Source organism: Xenopus tropicalis, chromosome 9 (genome assembly GCF_000004195.4).
Source record: "Xenopus tropicalis strain Nigerian chromosome 9, UCB_Xtro_10.0, whole genome shotgun sequence".
Classification (NCBI taxonomy): domain Eukaryota; kingdom Metazoa; phylum Chordata; class Amphibia; order Anura; family Pipidae; genus Xenopus; species Xenopus tropicalis.
In genome coordinates this window covers 40,433,943-40,461,218 of record NC_030685.2, presented here as the reverse complement: position 1 = coordinate 40,461,218, position 27,276 = coordinate 40,433,943, and the positions used below count along the sequence as shown (strand labels likewise).

The 27,276-nt window shown below is 39.3% G+C and overlaps 3 protein-coding genes across 3 annotated transcripts; all 3 read left to right on the top strand.

The window, feature by feature from the left end:
- Positions 1 to 3,261: 3,261 nt before the first annotated feature.
- On the top strand, positions 3,262 to 4,963 carry hba-l3 (alpha globin larval-3). The gene is given in 3 exon segments (NM_001171902.1): positions 3,262 to 3,396; positions 4,273 to 4,477; positions 4,662 to 4,963. Coding segments are annotated over 3 exon segments (429 nt in total). The 5' UTR covers positions 3,262 to 3,301; the 3' UTR covers positions 4,791 to 4,963.
- A 6,282-nt stretch (positions 4,964 to 11,245) lies between these two features.
- hba-l4 (alpha globin larval-4) lies at positions 11,246 to 12,955 on the top strand. The gene is given in 3 exon segments (NM_001171903.1): positions 11,246 to 11,378; positions 12,265 to 12,469; positions 12,654 to 12,955. Coding segments are annotated over 3 exon segments (429 nt in total). The 5' UTR covers positions 11,246 to 11,283; the 3' UTR covers positions 12,783 to 12,955.
- A 9,292-nt stretch (positions 12,956 to 22,247) lies between these two features.
- On the top strand, positions 22,248 to 24,469 carry hba-l5 (alpha globin larval-5). The gene is made up of 3 exons (NM_001016009.3): positions 22,248 to 22,394; positions 23,227 to 23,431; positions 24,255 to 24,469. The coding sequence occupies exons 1-3, from the start codon at positions 22,300 to 22,302 to the stop codon at positions 24,381 to 24,383; spliced, it is 429 nt and encodes a 142-aa protein (NP_001016009.1). The 5' UTR covers positions 22,248 to 22,299; the 3' UTR covers positions 24,384 to 24,469.
- Positions 24,470 to 27,276: the final 2,807 nt, after the last annotated feature.

Genomic DNA, 27,276 nt, shown 5'->3' with positions numbered 1-27,276 from the left:
AAATATTTCCAGACTGGACTAATTTTTGAGATTTTTTCCATTAGCTGCACTTGCTGTTATAACCTGCAGGTGACAAATTAAAAAATCTCAGTCTCAGACTGTCAGTGTCACTGACCAGACCACCATGCTGCCTCCTCCATCACACTTTGCACCAAAAAAACCCAGTAATATATATAACTTAACAGGGCTGCCACAGAAAATAAAGAATGGTACTGTGAGTTCATACTATTTTTCCTGCTCAGAGTCAGCAGCAATGGCATCTCATGATTCTTGACTAGTCTACTAGTAGTAGTAGTAGTAGTAGTATGATTGATGATTCGGCAAAGTTAGACGTTAGACTTAGAAGAACATTAGAAGACTTAGAAGAACTTAGAAGAATATTAGAAGAACATTTTTTCCCTTAACTACCTTGAGTTAGACTTTTTGGCTGGATGTTGTAAAATAAAATATTAAAAAAATAAAATATTACAATTACTAGTAGTAGTATGACTGATGATTTGACAAAGTTAGACTTAGAAGAACATTAGATGAACATTTTTTTCCCCTTACCAACTTTGAGTAAGGCTTTTTGGCTGGATGTTGATGGCAATGAAATGATGATGTGCCACTGCTAATGAGGATCTACACAGGGCCAAACTTAGTAACTATCAACACAGCACCAGTGGTAATCAGCACAAGAACAACTCCGACAGGACTCAGGAGTATTGTTTCTGAAAATAAAATATTACAATGACTAGTAGTAGTATGACTGATGATTTGACAAAGTTAGACTTAGAAGAACATTAGATGAACATTTTTTTTCCCTTACTAACTTTGGTTGGTCAAATAGGATAGATTGGGCAGGTTTATATCATGTAAGGGGCATGTGAAATGGTCCTTAGCTAATTAGATCATTTTCCTTTTTATGTCTAAAGGTTTTCATCAAATATTAAGTGAAAGGGGGAATCAACTTGGTCCCATACAATGGATAAGTGGAAGTCAATTTGGTAAAGAAAGGCAGAATTAGCAACCAATATAGGTTAACTTATCCATTCTGTTAATTAGTTTGTTGCCTGTTTAATGGACAAGACAACCCCCATAATGATACAGTATAAGGAGATAAGGAAATTTTCAAGGGAAGCACTGACTTTTTTTCAAAATAGGCAAAGATTTCCCATAGTACTAAATGCCACTTGAAAAAAGTGGTAATAAATCACTTTGCCTAAAGTTTCTAAATTAGAATTAGATGCCACATCTGTGCATTCCCTGTCTTGTGTCTGTACATAAAATTACACATATAAAGCATTTTTTGGTTTAATGTGCCACTCATGTGATCAGCACTTGCACAGAAGTTTATGAAAGTAAGGGCACTAGCGGAAAACAAAGCTAGCAGTATTTTAATTAAATACATAAGTTACTGATAGTAAGTACTGAAAAGCTACTGATCACAGGATTATTACAAGTGACCATTCCAGTAGTTCTTATCTAGACAACAAGTACATCTGTAAAGCAGATAAAGAAAAAATCCCCAGCCAGTGTGTCTTTCTACATTTCATGGGTACAAGAGTAAGGTTAATGCCACACAGAACAATTTTTAAGGGGAGGATTGTCTGACACATTTTTTTCAAGCTCCAAATCCTTGTTGTTGTTAAACTGCATCTCTCAGAACCACCTACTAACTGTAGGAAACACAGCAGCTGGAGGGCCAAATATATATCTATATATATCTCTGAAACCATTCCAATTTCCCTAAGGGCAGTAGCACACGGGGAGATTATTCGCCCTGCGACTAATCTTTATTACCACGGGGGCCATATCTCTCCTTGAGCGGCAACTTCGGGAAAACAAAGCAACGCATATGCCATCCCACCGACGATTTACATTCTTGCCAGTGAGATGGCATGTCAAGAAGATTAGTCGCCTGTGTTAACGAAGATTTATCGTGGGCGAATGATAACTATCTGATAACTATCTGTACATGTGTTTTAGCAGATGCAATTCTCAGCATTGTCTATGGCAGGTTATTTTCTTGCGTTTAATAGGTGTGAAAAAGTAGCTTGTACTAGTAGCTCCATGTGTCTTCATCCTTAGGGCTCTGGCACACGGGGAGATTAGTCTGCCATCCCACCGGCGACTCACATTGTCGCCGATGGGATGGCAGGGGAAGGCAACTCGGGGAGATTAGTCGCCCGCGTACAGGGAGTTTTGCCGCGGGCGACTAATCTCCCCGTGTGCCAGAGCCCTTAGAGGTGGTTTCAAGATGTCAGTTGCAACAGTCCTGAATCAGCTAATTGTTACAACCCTGCCTGAATTCCTTGCTTAAAAAGCCAGTGCGAGCACTTTAGGAAGAGAATCCCACAACTTCACAGCTCTCACTGCAAAAAATTTTTAACACCATAACCTATGCATATTTAATATCTTCATAATGATACATCAGTTTTATGTCTAAGCAAATTGTTTATGCAAGCATGGAACCTGTTATCCAGAATGCTGGGGTCCTGGGGTTTTCCGAATAAAGGGATCTTTCCATAATTTGGGTTTACATACTTTACATCTACTAAGAAATTATTTAAACATTAAATAAACCCAATAGGATTGGTTTACCTCTAAAAAGGATTAATTATATCTATAACAGGGAGATGGCCATAATGGGAGATGGCCATCCTGTAATTTGGAGCTTTCTAGATAACAGGTTTCCAGATAACAGATCCCATACTTGTATTGATTAAAATGGAGTTTATGGGAGATGTCCTTCCTGTACTGCTATTTTGTAATTACAACAAACATACATACACATGGGGAATTTCTCATTACATTGTACAAATGTAAAATAACTTAAGGGATATTCCTAAAGAAATTGGGCCTATAACATAAACAAGACTAACAATTTAGAGAGCAATACAGGGTACTGTAATGTAATGCCTGTAATGTTATTGTAAAGAGCTGGGTAACTTCTTGCTTTGGCACTATATAAGAAATTATGTTGCTGCTATTTTCTTGTTATTACTACATATTTACATGTACTTATTAAGAAACAACATATTCCATATCTATGAATTATTGTCTAATACATTTGCATTTAGCATAGAATGCAGTTTTTTTTTAAAGGATGTTTTTTCTAAGTAGGAATTTGCCACCAAACAGCTGTACAGACACAGCACATTTCCAACACAGATAATATCTGGGTGGTGTTTGAAACTGACCAATGATGTTGGACAGCCGCCAGGTCCTGCTGACCCTTTCTCTATAAAAACCTTAGGGATACACAGCACAAGCATTTTTTAGGTTTTCATCTGAAACCAACATTCAGAACACAAGCAAGATGCTTCTCTCTGATGCTGAAAAGGCTGCAGTTGTGTCTCTCTGGGCAAAAGCATCTGGCAGTGTGAATGCCCTTGGTGCTGAAGCTTTAGAAAGGTAACTTTTCAGCTAATTAGGATCTGTTTTCTTATCTTCCTTTGTTAAACACATTATTACATATTATCTATCTATCTACCATCTATCATCTATATATCATCATATCTCTGTCTTTCTATTTATCTTGTATGACTAAGGTGTATAGTCCAAAATTACTTAGTGCCAAAATGTGTTACAATTTAAAAAAAAAAATATATATTAGGCTAATATCTTAGATTTGTGGTACAGTGCATGTTGCATCTGCAAGAATTTGAGGTGACTTTTTAGATCAGGGATAGCCAATATATGATCTTCCACCAGTTTGACCATCAGAAATCTATTCCCCATATGTAATAAAGGGCACTAAGTTTGCCAAAGAGCAGTTATCCTTAGCAACCAATAAAATATTTGTTCTTAAACAGGTGACCAATAAATAGTACCTGCTGATTGGATGGTATAGTTTACTGCTTCTGGGCAAACTTAGTGCCTTTTATTACATAACCCCATATGTGTTTTTTTGTTGCTACTTGTGTTTGGTCCTTGCCAGGGTCGGACTGGGCTGCCGGGACACCGGGCAAAAATTCAGTGGGCCCCGGCGGCCCAGACCCGAACCTTGCCGGTGCTCCCCCGACCGACCGTTCCTCCCCTGACGCGTTAAACTTATGCGCGCTCAGGGGAGGACGTCGGGTGGGGGACCCTGTGGGGGGTTAGGGAACTTCAGCAGAGGGTAAGGGAGGCTTAGCAGGTGCCCCTGCGGGGAGGGTTAGGGGGTGCGGGGAAGCGGCCAGGCACGGGCCCCGCAATGCCATCCCACCGGCAAGAATGTTAATTGCCAGTGGGATGGCATATGCATTGCTGTGATATATATATATATATGTCCAAATTTTATATTTCCAGGCTGTTTCTGAGCTACCCTCAGACCAAGACATACTTCAGCCACTTCGACCTGAGTTCTGGATCTCATGATCTCCAAGTTCATGGAGGAAAGGTCCTTGGTGCCATTGGAGAGGCCACCAAACATCTGGACAACCTGGATGAAGCTCTGTCCAAGCTGAGTGACCTACATGCTTACAACCTGAGAGTAGATCCTGGAAACTTCAGGGTAAGAGTTTTGTTAAAAAATGCTTACATTGGCATCTCTAGGTGTAAGCACCTGTAGCTTAGGGCTAACTTAGTACCCAAGATCTACTTATGTCATAGACTAGCACAAACAGCTGCTCACGGGCTTAGTAGTGTATTCAGTATTCCTTGGTGTTTAGACTAATCCCAATTTCCTTTTCTTGCAGTTGCTGTCTCACACTATCCAAGTTACTCTGGCTGCCCACTTCCAGGCTGAATTTGATGCAACAGCCCAGGCTGCTTGGGACAAGTACCTCGCCGCCATCTCTACTGTTCTTACCTCCAAGTACAGATAAATCCAGACTGGTTTCTGCAAATACAGCAAAAATAAAACTCTACTAACAGATAAATAAAGTTTCTAAAATACATTTAAATCCTGTGACAAAAACACATCACGTTTACAGACCATTTCCAGCAAGGTTCCCTGCCCTGTTCATTTAAACCTTAATAAAAACAGTTCTCTTGTAAACTCTTCTGTGTCTGCATTGTGTATTTTAGATGACATAAATGCAAACAATGTGATATAACTCATTTTTGTAGGAAGGGCTGCATTGAAGCTCTTGCTTTGCTCTAAAACTCTTTGTATAACAAAGGTAATAAATTATTGCATGTTTACACTGTCACACACAGGAAAGAGGTACATAGACTGAAAGTGCCCAGAAATGACATCAGGGAGTATAGGTGGTACAAATGTATAGGGCTCCATTATTACATTAATTTTAGGACTTCTAAAATTAATATTTATTACTGTTCAGTAAATCAAAGGGGGTTGTAAATGCTTTCCTTGTATTGCTTCCTTCCCTCAAAATGTTTTGGGTGGTCCTGCATGTGTTGGGTGTAGCAGGCACATGGAGATACGTTGTCTGGCTCAATAACTCAATAATACCATGTTTTCATTATTTTAACTGTAACTCAAGTTCCTTGCCCAGGGCAGCTATAGTTACATAGTTACATAGTTACATAGGGTTGAAAAAAGACCAGTGTCCATCAAGTTCAACCCATCCAAGTAAACCCAGCACACCTAACCCACACCTACCAATCTATACACTCACATACATAAACTATAAATACAACCACTAGTACTAACTGTAGATATTAGTATCACAATAGCCTTGGATATTCTGATTGTTCAAGAACTCATCCAGGCCCCTCTTAAAGGCATAAACAGAATCTGCCATTACCACATCTCTAGGAAGGGCATTCCACAACCTCACTGCCCTCACTGTGAGAAACCACCTACGCTGCTTCAAATGGAAGCTCCGTTCCTCTATTCTAAAGGGGTGACCTCTGGTGCGTTGATTGTTTTTATGGGAAAAAAGAACATCCCCCATCTGCCAATAATCCCCTCTAGCTAGTTAACATCTGGGCTGTATTTATTTTAATTATATAGGCACCTGAGGGCCACCCTGCTAAAGCTGCCGCCCTAGGCAAAAGCCCTTGGGTACGTATATATAAATACGGCCCTGGTTAAGATTAAATATATAACGATACAAAGTCCAGCACTCTCAGCTCCTGTTTAAAAAAGCCAGTAGTGTTTATTCAATGTTTCAATGTTTCGGTTGTTTTATATTAAATATCAGCACTTAAACGGAAATGTATGCATTTTTGCGCAGATATCTGTATGATCTGCTTCTTGTGCCTCTGGCCTTAAATTTTATCATTTAAAACAATCTCAGACACCAGCTATTAACTGCTGTAGAGAAGTATTCATTTTCCTTTTAACACACTTACATGTTATTGTTATCTATTACAAAACTTAAGCTCAACATACTCTGCAAGATCTGCTAGGTTTGGTGAGGTTGCCAGTATGCCTGATATGTCTGCCTATACACTGGGCCAAATCTGGATGATTTAATCATTGCCAACTACTTCAGTGTAGTTAGATCTGTATGCAGGCCTATGAAAAGCCGTCAGAAAAAAAACCTCATCAACATTCCCGCACCTGATGGAATCTTATAACCTAAAATTGGCCAGATATCCAAAGGACAGGCCATCAGGGAGGTACCATATACAATAACAATAAGCTGCTAACTTGATCTTGAGGGGCCAATTGGGCAGCTTTTATTATCCTCGTTATGGCTAGCTTGTCCTTTCAAAAATGACATGTTATACTATTAAGTACAATGACATTTTAAAAAAAAGTCACTATTCTGATGAACTTTATGCACAGCATCCTGAAGCACCATTTTTTTGTGGATACCTAGCTATTACTGGGAAAATTACATTTGGGATACAGACACTTGCAAGCACAATACAATTACTGTTTGCTTCTTATTTGTGCCTGTTGTCTACAATATTAGAAAAGAAATAGCCATGAATTGAGGAGATAATAGACAGATGTAAATATTTTTGCACTCATGCAGTTCCATGTTGTATATTTGTTTGTATATTCTCCCACCTTTCCTGCATCTTTGGTTTCCTTCCACAATCCAAACCTGGTATGTAAACTTAATGGAATATAAATATATACATACAAAATATATACTTCTTTGTGTATCTCTAATACGGAAATTAGATTGTAAGCTGCACAGAATTGGATACATTTAGCATTTATATATAAAGGGTTTTATTAACAGTTTTAGGAATCTGAAGAAACATATGGCGCCATTTGATATAACCCTGAGTTTAGGAAAGTGTACTGAACACTCATTGAAATAATAAGCACTTTAAAAAATGACCAGTGGAAACAGGCACAGGAAACAGGCACAGGAAACAGGCACAGGACAAGCACACATATCAGAGGAGTAGGCCTGGAACTGGGTATGGTTTTTACTAAAATTGAGACAAGTATATGACGAATAGCATTGGCCCAAATCATTCATAGGTTCATTTTAAGGTTATCATCCTTAGGTTAGCACATCGAGCAAGTAATTTCAACCTATACCTCCTGAACTGCTACTGAACAAAAATTTTTTAGATGTCCCATGACATTTGTAGGGATGCAGTTAACTGATGTTATCGTTTCTACATTCAGGATATATTTATATTGATAGATGAGCTTACTGAACTCATTTTTTACCATGTCATGTTCTTAGTTCCAACTTCAAACAACTTGTAATGAATCCCAATCCCAATGAAACCCAAATTTAAAAATGTACGGTTTCCTTGCATACTAATCTAAATCAAGACTAATCTCCCCGAGTTGCCTTCCCCCTCGCCTCGCGAGTCTTTTTCGGCGATTTGCGCGAAATCGCGCCGCCGCGTCTGCCATCCCGCCGGCGACTTACATGTTTGCCGGTGGGATGGCAGGGGGAAGGCAACTCGGGGAGATTAGTCACCCGCGAGCAGGGAGTTTTGCCGCGGGCGACTAATCTCCCCGTGTGCCAGAGCCCTTAGGATGCATTCTGTTTATCTGACACATCCTACAAAATCTCCTGTGTAGTTAACCTTTCAAAGAGGTGGGTCAGCTCTAAGTTAACTGGAAACATGTTATAGAATGCAAATTCTTAGCAACTTTTCTATTAGTCTTTATTATTTATTTTTTTGAATACTACTCTCAAAGGTGCAGGGTTGGACTGGGCCGCTGGGACACCGGGAAAAGTCCCGGTGGGCCCCGGCGGCCCAGACCCAACCCTTGCCGACGCTCCCCCTGCTCGACCTCTCCTCCCCTGACTCGTTATATGTACACGCTCAGGGGAGGACTTCGGGCGGGGGGCCCTGCGAGGGGCGTTAGGGGGGCCCCTGCAGGGGGTGGGAGTTAGGGGACGCAGCTGGCAGGAGCCCCGGTGGGCCCTTCACCCCCCCCCCCAGTCTGACCCTGCAAAGGTGAACAACCCCTTTAAGACCATCTTGTTAACTGGCATTTGACACTAATTATAATTGATTCTTTTCTTGCAGCTGATGACTCAGAGTATCCTGCTTACACTGAATTCGTACTTCAAGGATTTTAACATCGAAATTCAGACTGCCTTGGAAAAGTTCCTCACCATTATTGGATCTAAACACTTACAGTAGATCTAAACGTTTTTTTTTAAAGATCTGAAACCTGTCCAGTGAAAACCTAATAAAGACTTAATTTGAAAACATTTTGTTGTCCTTTTATTTTAATCTAAATTAGCGAAAACAATAATATTGCTCCTATTGCTATTCAGTTTTTGTATTTATTTAATAAAGGGAATGCTTTCATGTACATGTTGGGGATTATCTTCCTCCTTATGGATTGCATAGCCTGTTGAGGTGGCCATTTACATAAAAAAACACTCATTTGTCATGTTTACCAAATTTCTGTCCAATTTCCCCAGCCACATGGTTGGTCAAATAGGATAGATTGGCCAGGTTTATATCATGTAAGGGGCATGTGAAATGGTCCTTAGCTAAATAGATAATTTTCCTGACCTTTTCATATCTAAAGGTCTTCATCAAATATTAAGTGAAAGAGGGAATCAACTTGGTCCAATACAATGGATAAGTGGAAGTCAATTTGGTCAAGAAAGGCAGAATTAGCAACCAATATAGGTTAACTTATCCATTCTGTTAATTAGTTTGTTGCAAAGATTTCCCGTAGTACTAAATGCCACTTGAAAATAAATGGTAATAAATCACTTTGCCTAAAGTCTCTAAATTAGAATTAGATGCCACATCTGTGCATTCCCTGTCTTGTGTCTGTACATAAAATTACACATATAAAGCATTTTTTGGTTTAAATGTTCCACACATGTGATCAGCACTTGCACAGAAGTTTATGAAAGTAAGGGCACTAGCGGAAAACAAAGCTAGCAGTATTTTAATTAAATACATAAGTTACTGATAGTAAGTACTGAAAAGCTACTGATCACAGGATTATTACAAGTGACCATTCCAGTAGTTCTTATCTAGACAACAAGTACATCTGTAAAGCAGATAAAGAAAAAATCCCCAGCCAGTGTGTCTTTCTACATTTCATGGGTACAATAGTAAGGTTAATGCCGCACAGAACAATTTTTTGGGGGAGGATTGTCTGACACATTTTTTTCAAGCTCCAAATCCTTGTTGTTGTTAAACTGCATCTCTCAGAACCACCTACTAACTGTAGGAAACACAGCAGCTGGAGGGCCAAATTTATATGTATATATATCTCTGAAACCATTCCAATTTCCCTAAGGGCAGTAGCACACGGGGAGATTAGTCGCCCTGCGACTAATCTTTATTACCACGGGGGCCATATCTCTCCTTGAGCGGCAACTCCGGGAAAGCGAAGCAACGCATATGCCATCCCACCGACGATTTACATTCTTGCCAGTGAGATGGCATGTCAAGAAGATTAGTCGCCTGCGTTAACGAATATTTATCGTGGGCGAATGATAACTATCTGATAACTATCTGTACATGTGTTTTAGCAGATGCAATTCTCAGCATTGTCTATGGCAGGTTATTTTCTTGCGTTTAATAGGTGTGAAAAAGTAGCTTGTACTAGTAGCTCCATGTGTCTTCATCCTTAGAGGTGGTTTCAAGATGTCAGTTGCAACAGTCCTAAATCAGCTAATTGTTACAACCCTGCCTGAATTCCTTGCTTAAAAAGCCAGTGCGAGCACTTTAGAAAGAGAATCCCACAACTTCACAGCTCTCACTGCAAAAAAATTTTCTCACCATGACTTATGCATATTTAATATCTTTATAATGATACATCAGTCTTATGTCTAAGCAAATTGTTTTTACAAGCATGGAACCTGTTATCCAGAATGCTGGGGTCCTGGGGTTTTCCGAATAAAGGGATCTTTCCATAATTTGGGTTTACATACTTTACATCTACTAAGATATTATTTAAACATTAAATAAACCCAATAGAATTGGTTTACCTCTAAAAAGGATTAATTATATCTTAGTTGAAATGAAGTACCAGGAATTGTTTTTTAATTACAGAAAAAAGGGATATACTGTATCTTTTAAAATTTTGAATTAAAGGTATGGGACCTGTTATCCAGAATGCTCAGGACCTGGGGTCTTCCAAATAAGGGGTCTTTCTGTAATTTAGATCTCCATACTTTAAGTCTTCTAAAAAAATATTTAAACATAATTAACCCCAATAGGATTGTTCTCATCCAGTAAGGATTAATTCTGTCTTAGTTGGGATCAAATACAAGGTACTTATTATTACAGAGAAAAAGGAAATCAATTTTAAAATATTGAATTATTTGATTAAATGGAGTCTATGGGAGATGGCCATCCTGTAATTCAGAGCTTTCTGGATAGCAGGTTTCCAGATAACAGATCACATTTTTGTATTGATTAAAATGGAGTTTATGGGAAATGTCCTTCCTGTACTGCTATTTTGTAATTCAACAAACATACATACACATGGGGAATTTCTTTTTACATGGTACAAATGTAAAATAACTTAAGGGATATTCCTAAAGAAATTGGGCCTATAACATAAACAAGACTAACAATTTAGAGAGCAATACAGGGTACAGTTCCATTTGCCTGTAATGTTATTGTAAAGAGCTGGGTAACTTCTTGCTTTGGCACTATATAAGAAATTATGTTGCTGCTATTTTCTTGTTATTACTACATATTTACATGTACTTATTAAGAACCATATCTATGAATTATTGTCTAATACATTTGCATTTAGCATAGAATGCAGTTTTTTTTTAAAGGATGTTTTTTCTAAGTAGGAATTTGCCACCAAACAGCTGTACAGACACAGCACATTTCCAACACAGATAATATCTGGGTGGTGTTTGAAACTGACCAATGATGTTGGACAGCCGCCAGGTCCTGCTGACCCTTTCTCTATAAAAACCTTAGGGATACACAGCACAAGCATTTTTTAGGTTTTCATCTGAAACCAACATTCAGAACACAAGCAAGATGCTTCTCTCTGATGCTGAAAAGGCTGCAGTTGTGTCTCTCTGGGCAAAAGCATCTGGCAGTGTGAATGCCCTTGGTGCTGAAGCTTTAGAAAGGTAACTTTTCAGCTAATTAGGATCTGTTTTCTTATCTTCCTTTGTTAAACACATTATTACATATTATCTATCTATCTACCATCTATCATCTATATATCATCATATCTCTGTCTTTCTATTTATCTTGTATGACTAAGGTGTATAGTCCAAAATTACTTAGTGCCAAAATGTGTTACAATTTAAAAAAAAAAATATATATTAGGCTAATATCTTAGATTTGTGGTACAGTGCATGTTGCATCTGCAAGAATTTGAGGTGACTTTTTAGATCAGGGATAGCCAATATATGATCTTCCACCAGTTTGACCATCAGAAATCTATTCCCCATATGTAATAAAGGGCACTAAGTTTGCCAAAGAGCAGTTATCCTTAGCAACCAATAAAATATTTGTTCTTAAACAGGTGACCAGTAAATAGTACCTGCTGATTGTATGGTATAGTTTACTGCTTCTGGGCAAACTTAGTGCCTTTTATTACATAACCCCATATGTGTTTTTTTGTTGCTACTTGTGTTTGGTCCTTGCCAGGGTCGGACTGGGCTGCCGGGACACCGGGCAAAAATTCAGTGGGCCCCGGCGGCCCAGACCCGAACCTTGCCGGTGCTCCCCCGACCGACCGTTCCTCCCCTGACGCGTTAAACTTATGCGCGCTCAGGGGAGGACGTCGGGTGGGGGACCCTGTGGGGGGTTAGGGAACTTCAGCAGAGGGTAAGGGAGGCTTAGCAGGTGCCCCTGCGGGGAGGGTTAGGGGGTGCGGGGAAGCGGCCAGGTACGGGCAACTTATCTCCCCGCAATGCCATCCCACCGGCAAGAATGTAAATTGCCAGTGGGATGGCATATGCATTGCTGCGATATATATATATATATGTCCAAATTTTATATTTCCAGGCTGTTTCTGAGCTACCCTCAGACCAAGACATACTTCAGCCACTTCGACCTGAGTTCTGGATCTCATGATCTCCAAGTTCATGGAGGAAAGGTCCTTGGTGCCATTGGAGAGGCCACCAAACATCTGGACAACCTGGATAAAGCTCTGTCCAAGCTGAGTGACCTACATGCTTACAACCTGAGAGTAGATCCTGGAAACTTCAGGGTAAGAGTTTTGTTAAAAAATGCTTACATTGGCATCTCTAGGTGTAAGCACCTGTAGCTTAGGGCTAACTTAGTACCCAAGATCTACTTATGTCATAGACTAGCACAAACAGCTGCTCACGGGCTTAGTAGTGTATTCAGTATTCCTTGGTATTTAGACTAATCCCAATTTCCTTTTCTTGCAGTTGCTGTCTCACACTATCCAAGTTACTCTGGCTGCCCACTTCCAGGCTGACTTTGATGCAACAGCCCAGGCTGCTTGGGACAAGTACCTCGCCGCCATCTCTACTGTTCTTACCTCCAAGTACAGATAAATCCAGACTGGTTCCTGCAAATGCAGCAAAAATAAAACTCTACTAACAGATAAATAAAGTTTCTAAAATACATTTAAATCCTGTGACAAAAACACATCACGTTTACAGACCATTTCCAGCAAGGTTCCCTGCCCTGTTCATTTAAACCTTAATAAAAATAGTTCTCTTGTAAACTCTTCTGTGTCTGCATTGTGTATTTTAGATGACATAAATGCAAACAATGTGGTATAACTCATTTTTGTAGGAAGGGCTGCATTGAAGCTCTTGCTTTGCTCTAAAACTCTTTGCATAACAAAGATAATAAATTATTGCATGTTTACACTGTTGCACACAGCAAAGAGGTACATAGACTGAAAGTGCCCAGAAATGACATCAGGGAGTATAGGTGGTACAAACATATAGGGCTCCATTATTACATTAATTTTAGGGCTCCTAATATTAATATTTATTACTGTTCAGTAAATCAAAGGGGGTTGTAAATGCTTTCCTTGTATTGCTTCCTTCTCTCAAAATGTTTTGGGTGGTCCTGCATGTGTTGGGTGTAGCAGGCACATGGAGATACGTTGTCTGGCTCAATAACTCAATAATACCATGTTTTCATTATTTTAACTGTAACTGAAGTTCCTTGCCCAGGGCAGCTAGTTAACATCTGGGCTGTATTTATTTTAATTATATAGGCACCTGTGGGCCACCCTGCTAAAGCTGCTGCCCTAGGCAAAAGCCCTTGGGTACCTATATATAAGTACGGCCCTGGTTAAGATTATATATATAACGATACAAAGTCCAGCACTCTCAGCTCCTGTTTAAAAAAGCCAGTAGTGTTTATTCAATGTTTCAATGTTTCGGTGTTTTGGTGTTTTATATTAAATATCAGCACGGAAATGTATGCATTTTTGCGCAGATATCTGTATGATCTGCTTCTTGTGCCTCTGGCCTTAAATTTTATCATTTAAAACAATCTCAGACACCAGCTAACTGCTGTAGAGAAGTATTCATTTTCCTTTTTACATGTTATTGTTATCTATTACAAAACTTAAGCTCAACATTCTCTGCAAGATCTGCTACGTTTGGTGAGGTTGCCAGTATGCCTGATATGTCTGCCTATACACTGGGCCAAATCTGGATGATTTAATCATTGCCAACTACTTCAGTGTAGTTAGATCTGTATGCAGGCCTATGAAAAGCCGTCAGGAAAAAACCTCATCAACATTCCCGCACCTGATGGAATCTTATAACCTGAAATTGGCCAGATATCCAAAGGACAGGCCATCAGGGAGGTACCATATACAATAACAATAAGCTGCTAACTTGATCTTGAGGGGCCAATTGGGCAGCTTTTATTATCCTCGTTATGGCTAGCTTGTCCTTTCAAGAATGACATGTTATACTATTAAGTAGAATGACATTTTAACAAAAAAGTCACTATTCTGATGTAGTACCTGAAGAACTTTATGCACAGCATCCTGAAGAACCATTTTTTGTGGATACCTAGCTATTACTGAGAAAATTACATTTGGGATACAGACACTTGCAAGCACAATACAATTACTGTTTGCTTCTTATTTGTGCCTGTTGTCTACAATATTAGAAAAGAAATAGCCATGAATTGAGGAGACAATAGACAGATGTAAATATTTTTGCACTCATGCAGTTCCATGTTGTATATTTGTTTGTATATTCTCCCACCTTTCCTGCATCTTTGGTTTCCTTCCACAATCCAAACCTGGTATGTAAACTTAATGGAATATAAATATATACATACAAAATATATACTTCTTTGTGTATCTCTAATACGGAAATTAGATTGTAAGGTGAACTGGGCAATGAATGTTTAAACATTTATAAATACATATTTATTAGCCCACTATGTATAAGAATTGTTGGACTGGATACATTTAGCATTTATATATAAAGGGGTGCAATGAAATTAACAGTTTTAGGAATTTGAAGACACATATGGCGCCATTTGTTATAACCCTAAGTTTAGGAAAATGTACTGAACACTCATTGAAATAAATAAGCACTTTAAAAAATGACCAGTGGAAACAGGCACAGGACAAGCACACAGTATATGACAGATAGCATTGGCCCAAATCATTCATAGGTTCATTTTAAGGTTATCATCCTTAGGTTAGCACATCGAGCAAGTAATTTCAACCTATACCTCCTGAATTGCTACTGAACAAAAATTTTCTAGATGTCCCATGACATTTGATTTGTAGGGTTGCAGTTAACTGATGTTACCATTTCTACATTCAGGATATATTAATATAGATAGATGAGCTTACTGAACTCATTTTTTACCATGTCATGTTCTTAGTTCCAAGTTCAAACAACTTGTAATGAATCCCAATCCCGATGAAACCCAAATTTGAAAATGTATGGTTTCCTTGCATATTAATCTAAATCAAGACACTGCCCCCTATATGTTAAAAAAGGCACAAAGTTTGCCCAAGTGCAGGAACTCAGTGACCAATAAGATGTTTCATTTCAAACAGGAGACATTACATTCACAATTTTACACACACATAGGTCATTTTCTTCTTTTTTTACATTTGGGATTTTGAGATTACAGTATGCCATTTATATAAAGACCTACTCTACAATTAAAATGTCATATTTAAATTTTCCCTGAAGTTACCCATTTTAGGCCCCTTCCCCCCAGCCTCCAGTGACGATAAGGCAATTCCTTGGTTTGCACATGGGCAGTGAGCTTTCTGTTTCCTAAAAGGGCCTGTATTCAAAACTTTAAGGTTAATGTCTCCTCCTTTTCTATTTCCTACAATCATTTTAAATGAAATGTATCTATAGCTGCAGTTTAACTGCTCCACTTCAAATCTTTGTATTTCAGGAGTGGATAATCAAGCAAAATAGAGTCATATCACTTATTCCAAACCTTTAGTTTGTGAAAATCTTTCAGCTTGTTGCCTGTTTAAAAATGTAAGTGACTGAAGATTATTACAGGGGTTTTCTACAAAGTGACCAGTTCTAATCTAGACTAGAAATACATTTGGAAAGTAGATAAAGTAAAGCACCACACCCGCTTTGTCTCTGTACACTGCATGGGTACTAAAGTAAGGTTAATGGAACACAGAGCAAATTAGGGCACTCAAAATCCTTGTTGTTGCTTGATTGCATTTCTCAGAACCATCTGACAGTTGTTGATTAACACAACAGCTAAAGGGCCATGGTTTTGAAATTTCTAACATAAGTTTAGTAAAGCTTCTTACACAGGTGTTTTTCAATGTCTCTGATGTGCATTTTAGATGTAGGTTTTAGCGCACCTAAACACATCAGCTAAATTATTAATTAATATTTTTTTAATAATAATTTTAATTAATTTTAATGTGTTTAATATATTATTAATTACATCAGCTATTATATTCTGCTTGGTTGTACCCATGAGTGTTTAGAGTTGCCTTTTAATTCATTTGCGTTTTATTGTTTTTTGTGATGCAACATGCTGCATTTTCTTGAGCTTAATGCCCTTTCAGAAGATAATAGAATAAAGGGATTCATTTGGAACTGACAAAAACGTACTTAGGTGTGTTTAAAAATAACACATATAAAAACAATATTTGTGCATTTGTACATGCTCAGTATGCGTTTGTAAACACATAAAAAAAGCCCTGTTTTAAAGGCTGAATGGAAGCTAGAAGCAATGTTTGCTACAAATATAATAATATATAAACATAATGGCGTATGTCGGCAAATGCATGAAAAGTCCGTGGTAACGCGTTTTCTAGCATATTTACGCATAGTGTGTTTTCCATTGAGACTGTTTAAGTTATTTCTATGGATGATGATATTGTGCGTTTTTCAGCCGACGAGAGAATTAAAAAAAACGCCATGTCTGGCATTAGCCTTAAAAGCTCCTTGATTGCTCATCAGAAGCTAGGCTGGCCTGACAGGGAACTGAATACTCTCTTTGCTTGTGTGACCACAGGGCTGCGATTGGCTATTCCCCTTCTACTGTGCTTTTGGTACACTCATTTGAAACACAGACAGTGACCTGAGAGAATCTATTGGGAGCCCCAATAAAGGGGTCATTTTTACAGGTAGTATTAATTTTTAGAGCAAAGTGAAACCAGCAACATATATTATTAATAACTGCCTACAAGATTAGAGGTTTTTCGTTTATCCTTTATGTCTCCTTTAATGATAAATGTAACATGGTCTGTCTACCCCCATATGTAATAAAAGGCACTAAGTTTGTCCAGGAACAGCAACCCATAGCAACCAATAAGATTTTTTTTTTTTAAACAGGTGATTAAGATATGTTACCTGCTGATTGGTTGCTATTAGAACCCCATTAGAACGCTAATAGGCAGTGTAGTACTCATGTACAATGAGGGGCCTTGACGTGACATGTGAGCGTACTAATTTTGCCAAAGTGTGGTACTAATTTTTAAAGGAAAACTGAGCGCTGACAACTCATCTCCTTTTTGATTACCTATTAATAAATTACCTAATTCCCAATTTGTACAACAAAAAAACTGCTAGTTGATCCAGAGGAAGGCAAAAAACCCCATCTGAAGACTCTATAATTTGACGCAGAGGGGGAAATAATTCCTTCCTGACTCCAAGACTCTTGTGTCTTTATAATGATAGATTTGTCATATCTATTGCTCATATTTACAACACATAGACATGCATATGCTTTTAGAAAATGTCTTATTATAATGTAACATAGTAACATAGTAAGTTGGGTTGAAAAAAGACATACGTCCATCAAGTTCAACCATAATGCCTATATATAACCTGCCTAACTACTAGTTGATCCAGAGGAAGGCAAAAAAACCCCATCTGAAGCCTCTCTAATTTGCCGCAGAGGGGAAAAAATTCCTTCCTGACTCCAAGATGGCAATCGGACCAGTCCCTGGATCAACTTGTACTAAGAGCTATCTTCCATAACCCTGTATTCCCTCACTTGCTAAGAATCCATCCAGCCCCTTCTTAAAGCTATATAATGTATCAGCCAGTACGACTGATTCGGGGAGGGAATTCCACAACTTCACAGCTCTCACAGTAAAAAATCCTTTCTGAATATTTAAATGGAACCTCCCTTCTTCTAAATGGAGTGGATGCCCTCGTGTCCGTTGGAAGGACCTACTGGTAAATAAAACATTAGAAAGGTTATTATATGATCCCTTTATATATTTATACATAGTTATCATGTCACCTCTTAAGCGCCTCTTCTCCAGTGTAAACAGACCCAACTTGGCCAGTCTTTCTTCATAACTGAGACTTTCCATACCCTTTACCAGCTTAGTTGCCCTTCTCTGGACCCTCTCTAACTCAATAATGTCCGTTTGAGCACTGGAGACCAAAACTGAACAGCATATTCTAGATGTGGCCTTACCAGTGCTCTGTAAAGGGGAAGAATAATCCCCTCCTCCCGTGAATCTATACCCCTTTTAATACAGCTCAAAACCTTGTTTGCCCTTGCAGCTGCTGCCTGGCATTGCTTGCTACAGCCAAGTTTATTATCTACAAGGACTCCAAGGTCCTTCTCCATTATGGATTTGCCTAGTGCAGTCCCATTAAGGGTATAAGTGGCTTGCATATTTTTACATCCCAGGTGCATGACCTTACATTTATCCACATTAAAACTCATCTGCCACTTAGCCGCCCAGATTGCCAGTTGGTCAAGATCCTGCTGCAGGGATGTCACATCCTGGATAGAATTGACTGGTCTGCAGAGTTTTGTGTCATCTGCAAACACTGATACATTACTCATAATACCCTCCCCTAAGTCATTTATGAACAAGTTAAACAAAAGTGGACCCAGTACAGAACCCTGAGGGACCCCAGTGAGAACCTTATTACAAGTAGAGAATGTACCATTAACAACCACCCTCTGTACCCGATCCTGTAGCCAGTTTTCTATCCATGTGCAAACGACTTCACTAAGACCAATATACCTTAGCTTAGAAAGCAGTCGTTTGTGGGGAACGGTATCAAATGCTTTGGCAAAATCCAAATAGATTATATCTACTGCATCCCCACTGTCCAGCAATTAAATTGGTCTGACATGACCTGTCCTTCATAAAGCCATGCTGATTACTCATAATGGCATTCTCCAGTACATAATTTTGAATGTGATCCCTTAACAAACCTTCAAATAACTTGCCCACCACGGATGTCAAACTTACAGGCCTATAATTGCCAGGCTGAGATCTTACTCCCTTTTTAAATATAGGAATGACATTCGCCTTCTTCCAATCCCTAGGTACCATACCTGATGAAAGCGAGTCTGAGAATATCAGAAACAAGGGCCACTGCAATTCTGCCCCTAGCTCTCTCAGTACCCGAGGGTGTATTCCATCTGGCCCAGGTGCCTTGTTTACATTTATCGTGTGTAACCCTTTAAGCACCATATCCTGTGCCAACCACTGTGTAGTTGGAGCTGAGGCAACAGGGAAGCTATTGGGTGGGACTTGGCCCACTGGCTCCTCTACTGTATACACAGAAGAAAAGAACTGGTTAAGCACATCTGCCTTTTCTGTATCCGCTGTAACCATATTGTTACTATAACTCAATGGGGCCACACCCTCAACCTGCATCTTTTTACTATTAATATACTTAAAAAACTTTTTGGGGTTAGTCTTGGCCTCGGCCGCGATGCACTCCTCATTTTCTATCTTTGCCTTCCAGATTGCTGTTTTACAACACTTGTTATAGTGTTTATAATCATTAAACGCAGCTACTGTCCCCTCTGACTTATATTTCTTAAAAGCTTTCCTTTTTCTCCCTATTAACTTCTTTACCTCAGAGTTAAGCCACATGGGGTGATTCTTAACACTTCTACTTTTTCTTATTAATGGAATGAATTGAGAACAGTAATGATTTAATATCATTTTAAATGACAACCATTTCTGCTCTGTGTTTTTATCAGAAAACATAATGCCCCAATCTATGCCCTGAAGCACTGCCCTGAAGGAGCTAAAATTTGCCTTCCTAAAATTCAGTGTCTTTGTTGCCCCCGTGTAAATTTGTTTCCTGCACCAAACATCAAATGAAATAACATTATGGTCACTATTACCCAGGGGTTCAACCACTTGCACATTTGCTATACGTTCTGGGTCATTAGAGATCACTAGATCTAGTATAGCATGGTTCCTGGTTGGCTCCTCAACAACTTGTGACATAAAGTTGTCATGCAGCAAGTTTATAAACTTGTTCCCATTTACTGTCCTGGCAGTACTATTGCCCCAGTCAATATCAGGGTAATTAAAATCCCCCATTATTATCACTTGCCCCAAACTAGCAGCCTTTTCTATTTGCAACAGGAGCTGGGCCTCCTCCTCTTCCCTTACATTAGGGGGTCTATAGCAAACCCCTACAAATTAGTTTGGTAGATTCTTTACTATCTGTGAGAAGCTCAACCCATAAGGATTCAGCTCCCTCGGTTACCCCCATCACTTCCTCCTTAATATTTGCTTTTAATTCCTGCTTAAACAATGTATACCCCCCAATATTTACAGCCCAGTCATGAGACTCATTCAACCAAGTTTCAGCAACACCAGTCACATCATATTTCCGCTCCAACGCCAGTACCTCCAGCTCTCCCATTTTACCAGTCAGACTCCTTGCATTGGTAAACATACATTTAATACTGGTTCCGGCGTGAGAATGACGTGTAAACAACTTATGGGCCCCCCTGCCATTATCAGTATCCTGAAGCAAGTCTCCTCCCCCATTTTCCCTTACTATGCCCACTACCTCATCTATCCTGTCTACCACAGAATTTCCCGCTGCACCCTCCCCCCCCACTGCTAGTTTAAAATCTCCTCCAACCCTCTAGCCATCTTTTTCCCCAAAGCAGCTGCCCCATCATCATTGAGGTGCAGCCCATCCCTGGCAAAGAGCCTGTAGCCGATTGAGAAATCAGCCCAGTTCTGGAGAAACCCAAAGCCCTCCTCCCTGCACCAATCTCTCAGCCACGCATTAATCTCCCTAAGCTCCCGCTGCCTTCTTAATGTTGCTCGTGGCACAGGTAATATCTCTGAGAAAATTACCTTGGAAGTCCTCGCCCTCAACTTCGCACCTAGCTTTTTAAAATCGTTCTTGAGGACTTCCCCCCCTCCTCTAACTTTGTCATTGGTACCTATGTGTACCAAGACCACCGGGTCTTCCCCAGCCCCTCCCAACAATTTGTCCACTCGTTCCACCACATGCCGAACCCTAGCACCAGGCAAGCAACACACAGTTCGGCATGTAGGGTCTTTGTGACAAATTACCCTATCCACCTTTCTAATAATTTAATCCCCTACAACTATAGCCTGCCTTCCCTTCCTAGCACTATTCCCCCCACCTGAATTAGAGGTGCCGGCTCCCAGGGTGCTCTGAGAGTCAGCCTGCTCCATACATGCTAGCTCAGAGCTGCCTTCCCCAGCATCTTCACCTAAAGCGGCAAATCTGTTGGTTTGTACAAGCTGTGAACCAGCCCCCCTACCCTTGTGTCCCCTACTTCCCCTCTTAACTGTCACAAATTTGTCTCCCTCATTAACCTCCACTGTCCCTTCTCCACCCCTCACTACACCGGCCCCTGCCAGTGGTTGCTCAGTGAGCCTCCTGTTCTCCCCCATGTTTGCAGCTGCCCTCAGTGCTGCCAGTTCCCCCCTTAGATTCTGCACCTCAGATTCCAAGAGGAAAACGCACCTGCATCTCTCACAAGTAAATGCTGCATGGAACTGCTGCTCCAGGACCACATACATGCGACAAGATGCACACTGAGTCACACCAGCAATCATACTGCAACTCATATTGCAACTGGGTACTTACAGTCTCCCGAGTGCAATGCCTTGTATAGTGCCTTTTAAGTTTCAAACGCCTTTTTTGTTTATAACGCCTGCTATACACTTAATTTACATGCAACACTTTAGATTACATGCAACACTCGCTAGCAGCTCCCAAACTCGCTGTGCAATCAGAAACTTATTGAGGTTCCAATGTACTAATGAAAAATCATTTTAGGGAGGTCTCTATGGAAAATGGGCCTATAACATAAAAATTATAGACATTTTAGCAAGAAATACAGGGCACAGTTTATATAACGATGATCCCCACATTTCCCTTTTCATTCTAAAACACTTATGTTAACTAGCTGTAATATTATGAAGAGGTGGGTAACCTCATAGTACTATATAAAAAAAGTGATGTTGCTGCTTTTATTCAACTTAATTGTATTATGTATGTATGTATTTATATTTATTTATTTATTAAGCACCACATATTCCATATCTATGAACTAATAAAAATTTGTTTAGCATAGAATGCAATTTAATTTTTAACAGACAGTTTTTTCTATGTAGGAATTTGCCACCAAATGTTTGTACGCCCAGAGTACATTTCCAACACAGATAATATCTGGGTGGTGTTTGAAACTGGCCAATGATGTTGGACAGCCGCCAGGTTCTGCTGACCCTTCCTCTATAAAACCTCAGTGATACAAGGGACAGCACAAGCATTTTTTAGGTTTTCATCTGAAACCAACAATCAGAACACAATCAAGATGCTTCTCTCTGAGGCTGAGAAGGCTGCAGTTTTGTCTATCTGGGCAAAAGCATCTGGCAATGTGAATGCCCTTGGAGCTGAAGCTTTGGAAAGGTAACATTCCTTATAACTGGAAACATTTTCTTATCTACTTTCTGTGTTAAAAATGTTATCCGTCTTTCTATTTCCATCCACTCAAACAAATATAATATACAGGTATAGGACCCATTATCCAGAATGCTCGGGACCAAGGGTATTCCGGATAAGGGGTCTTTCCGTAATTTGGATCTCCATACCTTAAGTCTACGAAAAAAAATTAAAAATTGATTAAATCCAATAAGGATTATTTATATCTTAATTGGGATCATTTACAAGGTACTGTTTTATTATTACAGAGAAAAAGGAAATCAGTTATAAAAATTCTATGGGAGACGGGCTTTCCGTAATTCGGAGCTTTCTAGGTAGCGGGTTTCCGGATAAGGGATCCCATACCTGTACCTCAATAACTAATGCATCATTAATTCTATTTCTTACCATGTAGAACAGATTTATTTAATACTTAAGTAAAACTAATTTTGGAGTTTTGCCTTTTTTCCTTTCTTTGCTTGTTTATAATATTGATACCATATTGAGGCTCTTATGGCTCCTGTAGCTGTATCTATCCTTTTCAGTGTTGCTACTGTGCTCTGGGCCCTGTGCATCTCCTTAGCTTGCATATTTAAAATTATACACAAACTAGGATAATTTCCAGAACACTTCTATATGGCTCCTTCTGTGTGCAGTACTGCTGATCACAGGCAATGCTGCATACAGAAAGAGACACATTCTATTGAAATTGTGCAGAATTGTGCTTTGAAATAAATGCAAATAGAAAATGTAAAACATATATATTTATTTTCATATACACCTTTTAATTAAATGACTAATTGTTGTTTTATATTTGTAGGCTATTTCTGAGCTACCCTCAGACCAAGACTTACTTCAGCCATTTCGACTTGAGCTCTGGATCTCATGATCTCCAAGTTCATGGAGGAAAGGTCCTTGGTGCCATTGGAGAGGCTGCCCAACATCTGGACAACCTGGATGCTGCTCTGTCCAAGCTGAGTGACCTGCATGCTTACAACCTGAGAGTAGATCCTGGAAACTTCAGGGTAAGAGTTTAAATAAATAAATACATTGTCTTCTCTAGGTATAGACACCCAGAGCTCAGGGCTCAGTCTGATACACAGTTCCCCGAATCACCTTATGCCACAGACCAAGACCATCTTAGTATTAAAATGCACTATACATGCATTCCAAGCTGGTCTGCCTTTATCAGTCATATAAACCATGACTAGTGTAGAGTACTAGATTCAGGATTACAGTACATAGTTAATGGGTCTCATTTAACTTGGAAAGCTAATAGCAAAATACTTTGTCTTTGCTTTGTTCCTAGAACAGTGTAAGTGAACTTGCAAGAAAAAAAGACAATCCAAGTGCAAGATTTCATAGACTTTAAACTTTTACCCAGTCATGATGACGAAGGGGCTCTTGGATTATACAGCTATTTGTCTTGTTATTTAGTTATTTATTCTTGCCACTAAAGGGACCTGTGTAGTACAAATAAATCACTTTCTGCACGTATGTGCTGCTGTATTATTGTGGGGTTGTACAGTGAGCACCCAATGCTTTAAATGTGAATTAGGTTTGTTATTTCAAATATCACAAATGAATTGTATTGATGATTGTATTGTATTGTATGATTGTATTGATTTAAACATCTAAATGTTTGAACATCTAAATAATGTTTTGCATATCTCTGCTATGTCCAAGTTTTCAACAAACCATTGGAGTATTGTTTATTTTTTTATTTTCTGCTAGAAAACCAACAAAACATAGTAAAGCAACCTTCACTTAAAGCTACAGTAAATGTGCAAATGCAGATCTTAGTATTCATTAATATTGTAGACTGATCCCAATTTCCTTTTCTTGCAGTTGCTGTCTCACGCTATCGAAGTTACTCTGGCTGTGCACTTTCCGGATGACTTTGATGCAACAGCCCAGGCTGCTTGGGACAAGTTCCTCGCTGCCATCTCTACTGTTCTTACCTCCAAGTACAGATAAGCCTGTGACAAAATACATCACATCTACAGACCATTTCGGGCACTCCACTGTCTTGATAAAACCTTAATAAAACTGTTCTCTTTAAACTCTTTTGTGTCTGTGTGCGACTCTAAATTGAAGTAAATACAAGGAAATCTGATATGGTATAATTTATTTTTGTAGGAAAAGCTGCACTAAATCTATTTGAGATTTCTCGTCTGAAACATCCCCATCCTGACATACCAAATTACATGTGGAGAAATAACTGCACAAAAAGTGAGAATACAAAGTGTTATTCAGATTTACACACTTTGTATTCTCACTTTTTGTGCAGTTGTTTCTGCCTTATTCACAAACCTCTATCTCCACTTTTGTAAATTTGTCTTTTAAACAGACAGTTTCAGATTTTGTCTTTGAGATAACATTTTACTTACATTTTTAAATGAATTTGTCTGTGCCATCAAACCCAGTCCCACATCTACATGAGCCTTGTAATACGGGTTTATTTTGCATAATATCGGGATATATATATCACCAAAATATTTTATTTTATATGTGGAAATATAGCTGATTTAGAAATCTGTGTGTTTCATGAATGTGCCACAACAAAATGTGTATAGTTTTATAGAGATTTCTGACTTGTATGTGTCAAAAACTTAGTACACTACCAACAGTTCAAAGCACCATTACAGAAATCAGCATACTAAAATAAAAAATTGTTGGTGAACTTTGTATAAAATACTTGCAAAAAAGAACTTTAGTTCCTAGTTGTTGATCTGTGCTGCAACCAAATACAATTGTAGAAATCCAAAAATTAGGAAAAAAGCTTCAGCAGGTTTGCTGCAAAACATTTATTGTGGGTAGTGGTAACCCACAATAAATGTTTTGCAGCAAACCTGCTGAAGCCTTTTTCCTAATTTTTGGATTTCTACAGAAATCAGCATACTGTACTTAAGATTTCAATGACAAAACATCCTAGGTTCACCCTAGGAAACAATATATTTTTTTAAAGTACATCTGAGGAATCCAAAATAGGTAATTATGGCTTTCTATTCCAAACCACAAAGCTTTGCTTTATTTGGGGTCTTGAAATGCCAGCATATATTTCATATATACTTGCAGAACTTTCATATATACTATTCAAAAGAAACATGGACACAGTGTCAGACTAGTATATTTGAGGCTTATGGGAGGAAGTGATTCTAGGGACCACCTGTTGCACTAATCTGCCACCTCACTACATCTCTACTGCCATGAATTAACTATCAACAGCAATCTGGCTTACCCTCCAACATGCCCAGCGAAAAGGGGCCCAACAGGACCAGGGCCCTCCAAGTTTTTACCAGTGCCCTGTTGAGCCAGTTCAGTTACCTTTGTGTAAGATTTAAATGGTATCAGTACTGTGATCACCTGGCCCCCTACATGGTTCTCACCTCAGATTCAGGCTGTAATCCCACTGTATTGTTTAAAAATGTAATCCCCTGTGTTGTTCACAACTGTTTAATCCCTAGATTGTTGACACCTCAGGTTTAGACTGTAACCACCCACATTGTTCACACCTCACTGTAGAAGCAGTAGAAACCCACAAATAAACCCTGCACACTACAAAAAGAACATATACTGAGGTGGCACTGCAATTAAAAAGTTTTTTAATATAAAGTTATTGTGCAGACTGTAGGAGCAGTGCCAGCACACAGCCAGCATAGGGCAGGCAGAGTATGGCACACATGCTGGGTAGGGCAGGCAGATTATGACACACAGGCAGGGTAGGGTAAGCTGAGTATGGCACAAAAAGTCAGAAAAGGGCAGGCAGAGTATGGCACACACAGGCAGGGTAGAGATGGCAGAGTATGGCAGGTGTTTGCTGTACTACCACCATTAATATGGGTATGGTCATGTGATAACATGTGTGGTTTCAAGTGGGTGTGGTTTAAAAAAGGGGAGTGGTCAAAACTGGCTTCCATTATCGGCCCTCCACCATGTAGGACGCAAAAAAAAGTTGGACAGCACTGCCCTAGGGGGTCATTTATAATCACTGGGCAAATTTGCACCTGGGCAATAACTCATGGCAACCAATTAGATGTTTGCCTTTATTGTTCTACCTTCAGCTGGTTGAAAAAGACTAATTACTGATTGGTTGCTATGGGTTACTGCCAAGGTGCAAATTTGAAAAATAATGTGAAATTAATGATTACTTGTAATATTCTCTTTTTTTCATTGTGGTAATTCTTTATTTCTGGTTGTGTTTCTTGCTGTAGGATTTTCTTTGAGCCCCGCTGACCTGCCACCATATTTTCACCATCCTCCTATCTTTCCAACAGTTCCTTCAGTGTCTCCCATTTAGCCTCCACCTCCACTCCTTAGCCTCTCAGTTGGGGTACCTCAAGGCTTCTATTTTCTATCTACACCACTGGTCTGGGTCAACTTATTAGCTCCTTTGGATTTCACTATCATTTATATGCAGACGATACCCAAATCTACCTCTCTTCCCTAGACCTGCCCTCACTCCTAGCTTGTGTCTTTGACTGTCTAACTGCAATTTCTGCATTCATGTCCCCTCGCCACCTAAAAATCAACATGGACAAAACTGAGCTGGTCATCTTCCTACCCTCCAACTCCGTTTCCCTGCCTGACATCACTGTCTGCGTGGAAATTATTAATATAACCCCAGTTCAACAAGCTCGCTGTCTAGGAGTCACTTTTGACTCTGCTCTCTCTTTCACTACCCACATTCAAACACTCTAAATCAAGTTGGTTTCATCTCAAAAACATTGCACGCATTCGACCTTTCCTCAGTCATGAGACTTCCAAAATTTTCATCCACGCCCTTGTCATATCTCGCTTAGACTACTGCAACTCACTGCTCTGTGGGCTTCCCTTGTCTAAACTGACCCCACTCCAATCCATCATGAAC

Excerpts from the sequence above, each read along its gene's own strand:
- hba-l5 (NM_001016009.3), top strand. The coding sequence starts at position 22,300 with ATGCTTCTCTCTGAGGCTGAGAAGGCTGCAGTTTTGTCTATCTGGGCA. Across the intron at positions 22,395-23,226 it reads GGAGCTGAAGCTTTGGAAAG|GCTATTTCTGAGCTACCCTC; the intron begins GTAACATTCCTT and ends TTATATTTGTAG. Across the intron at positions 23,432-24,254 it reads TAGATCCTGGAAACTTCAGG|TTGCTGTCTCACGCTATCGA; the intron begins GTAAGAGTTTAA and ends CTTTTCTTGCAG.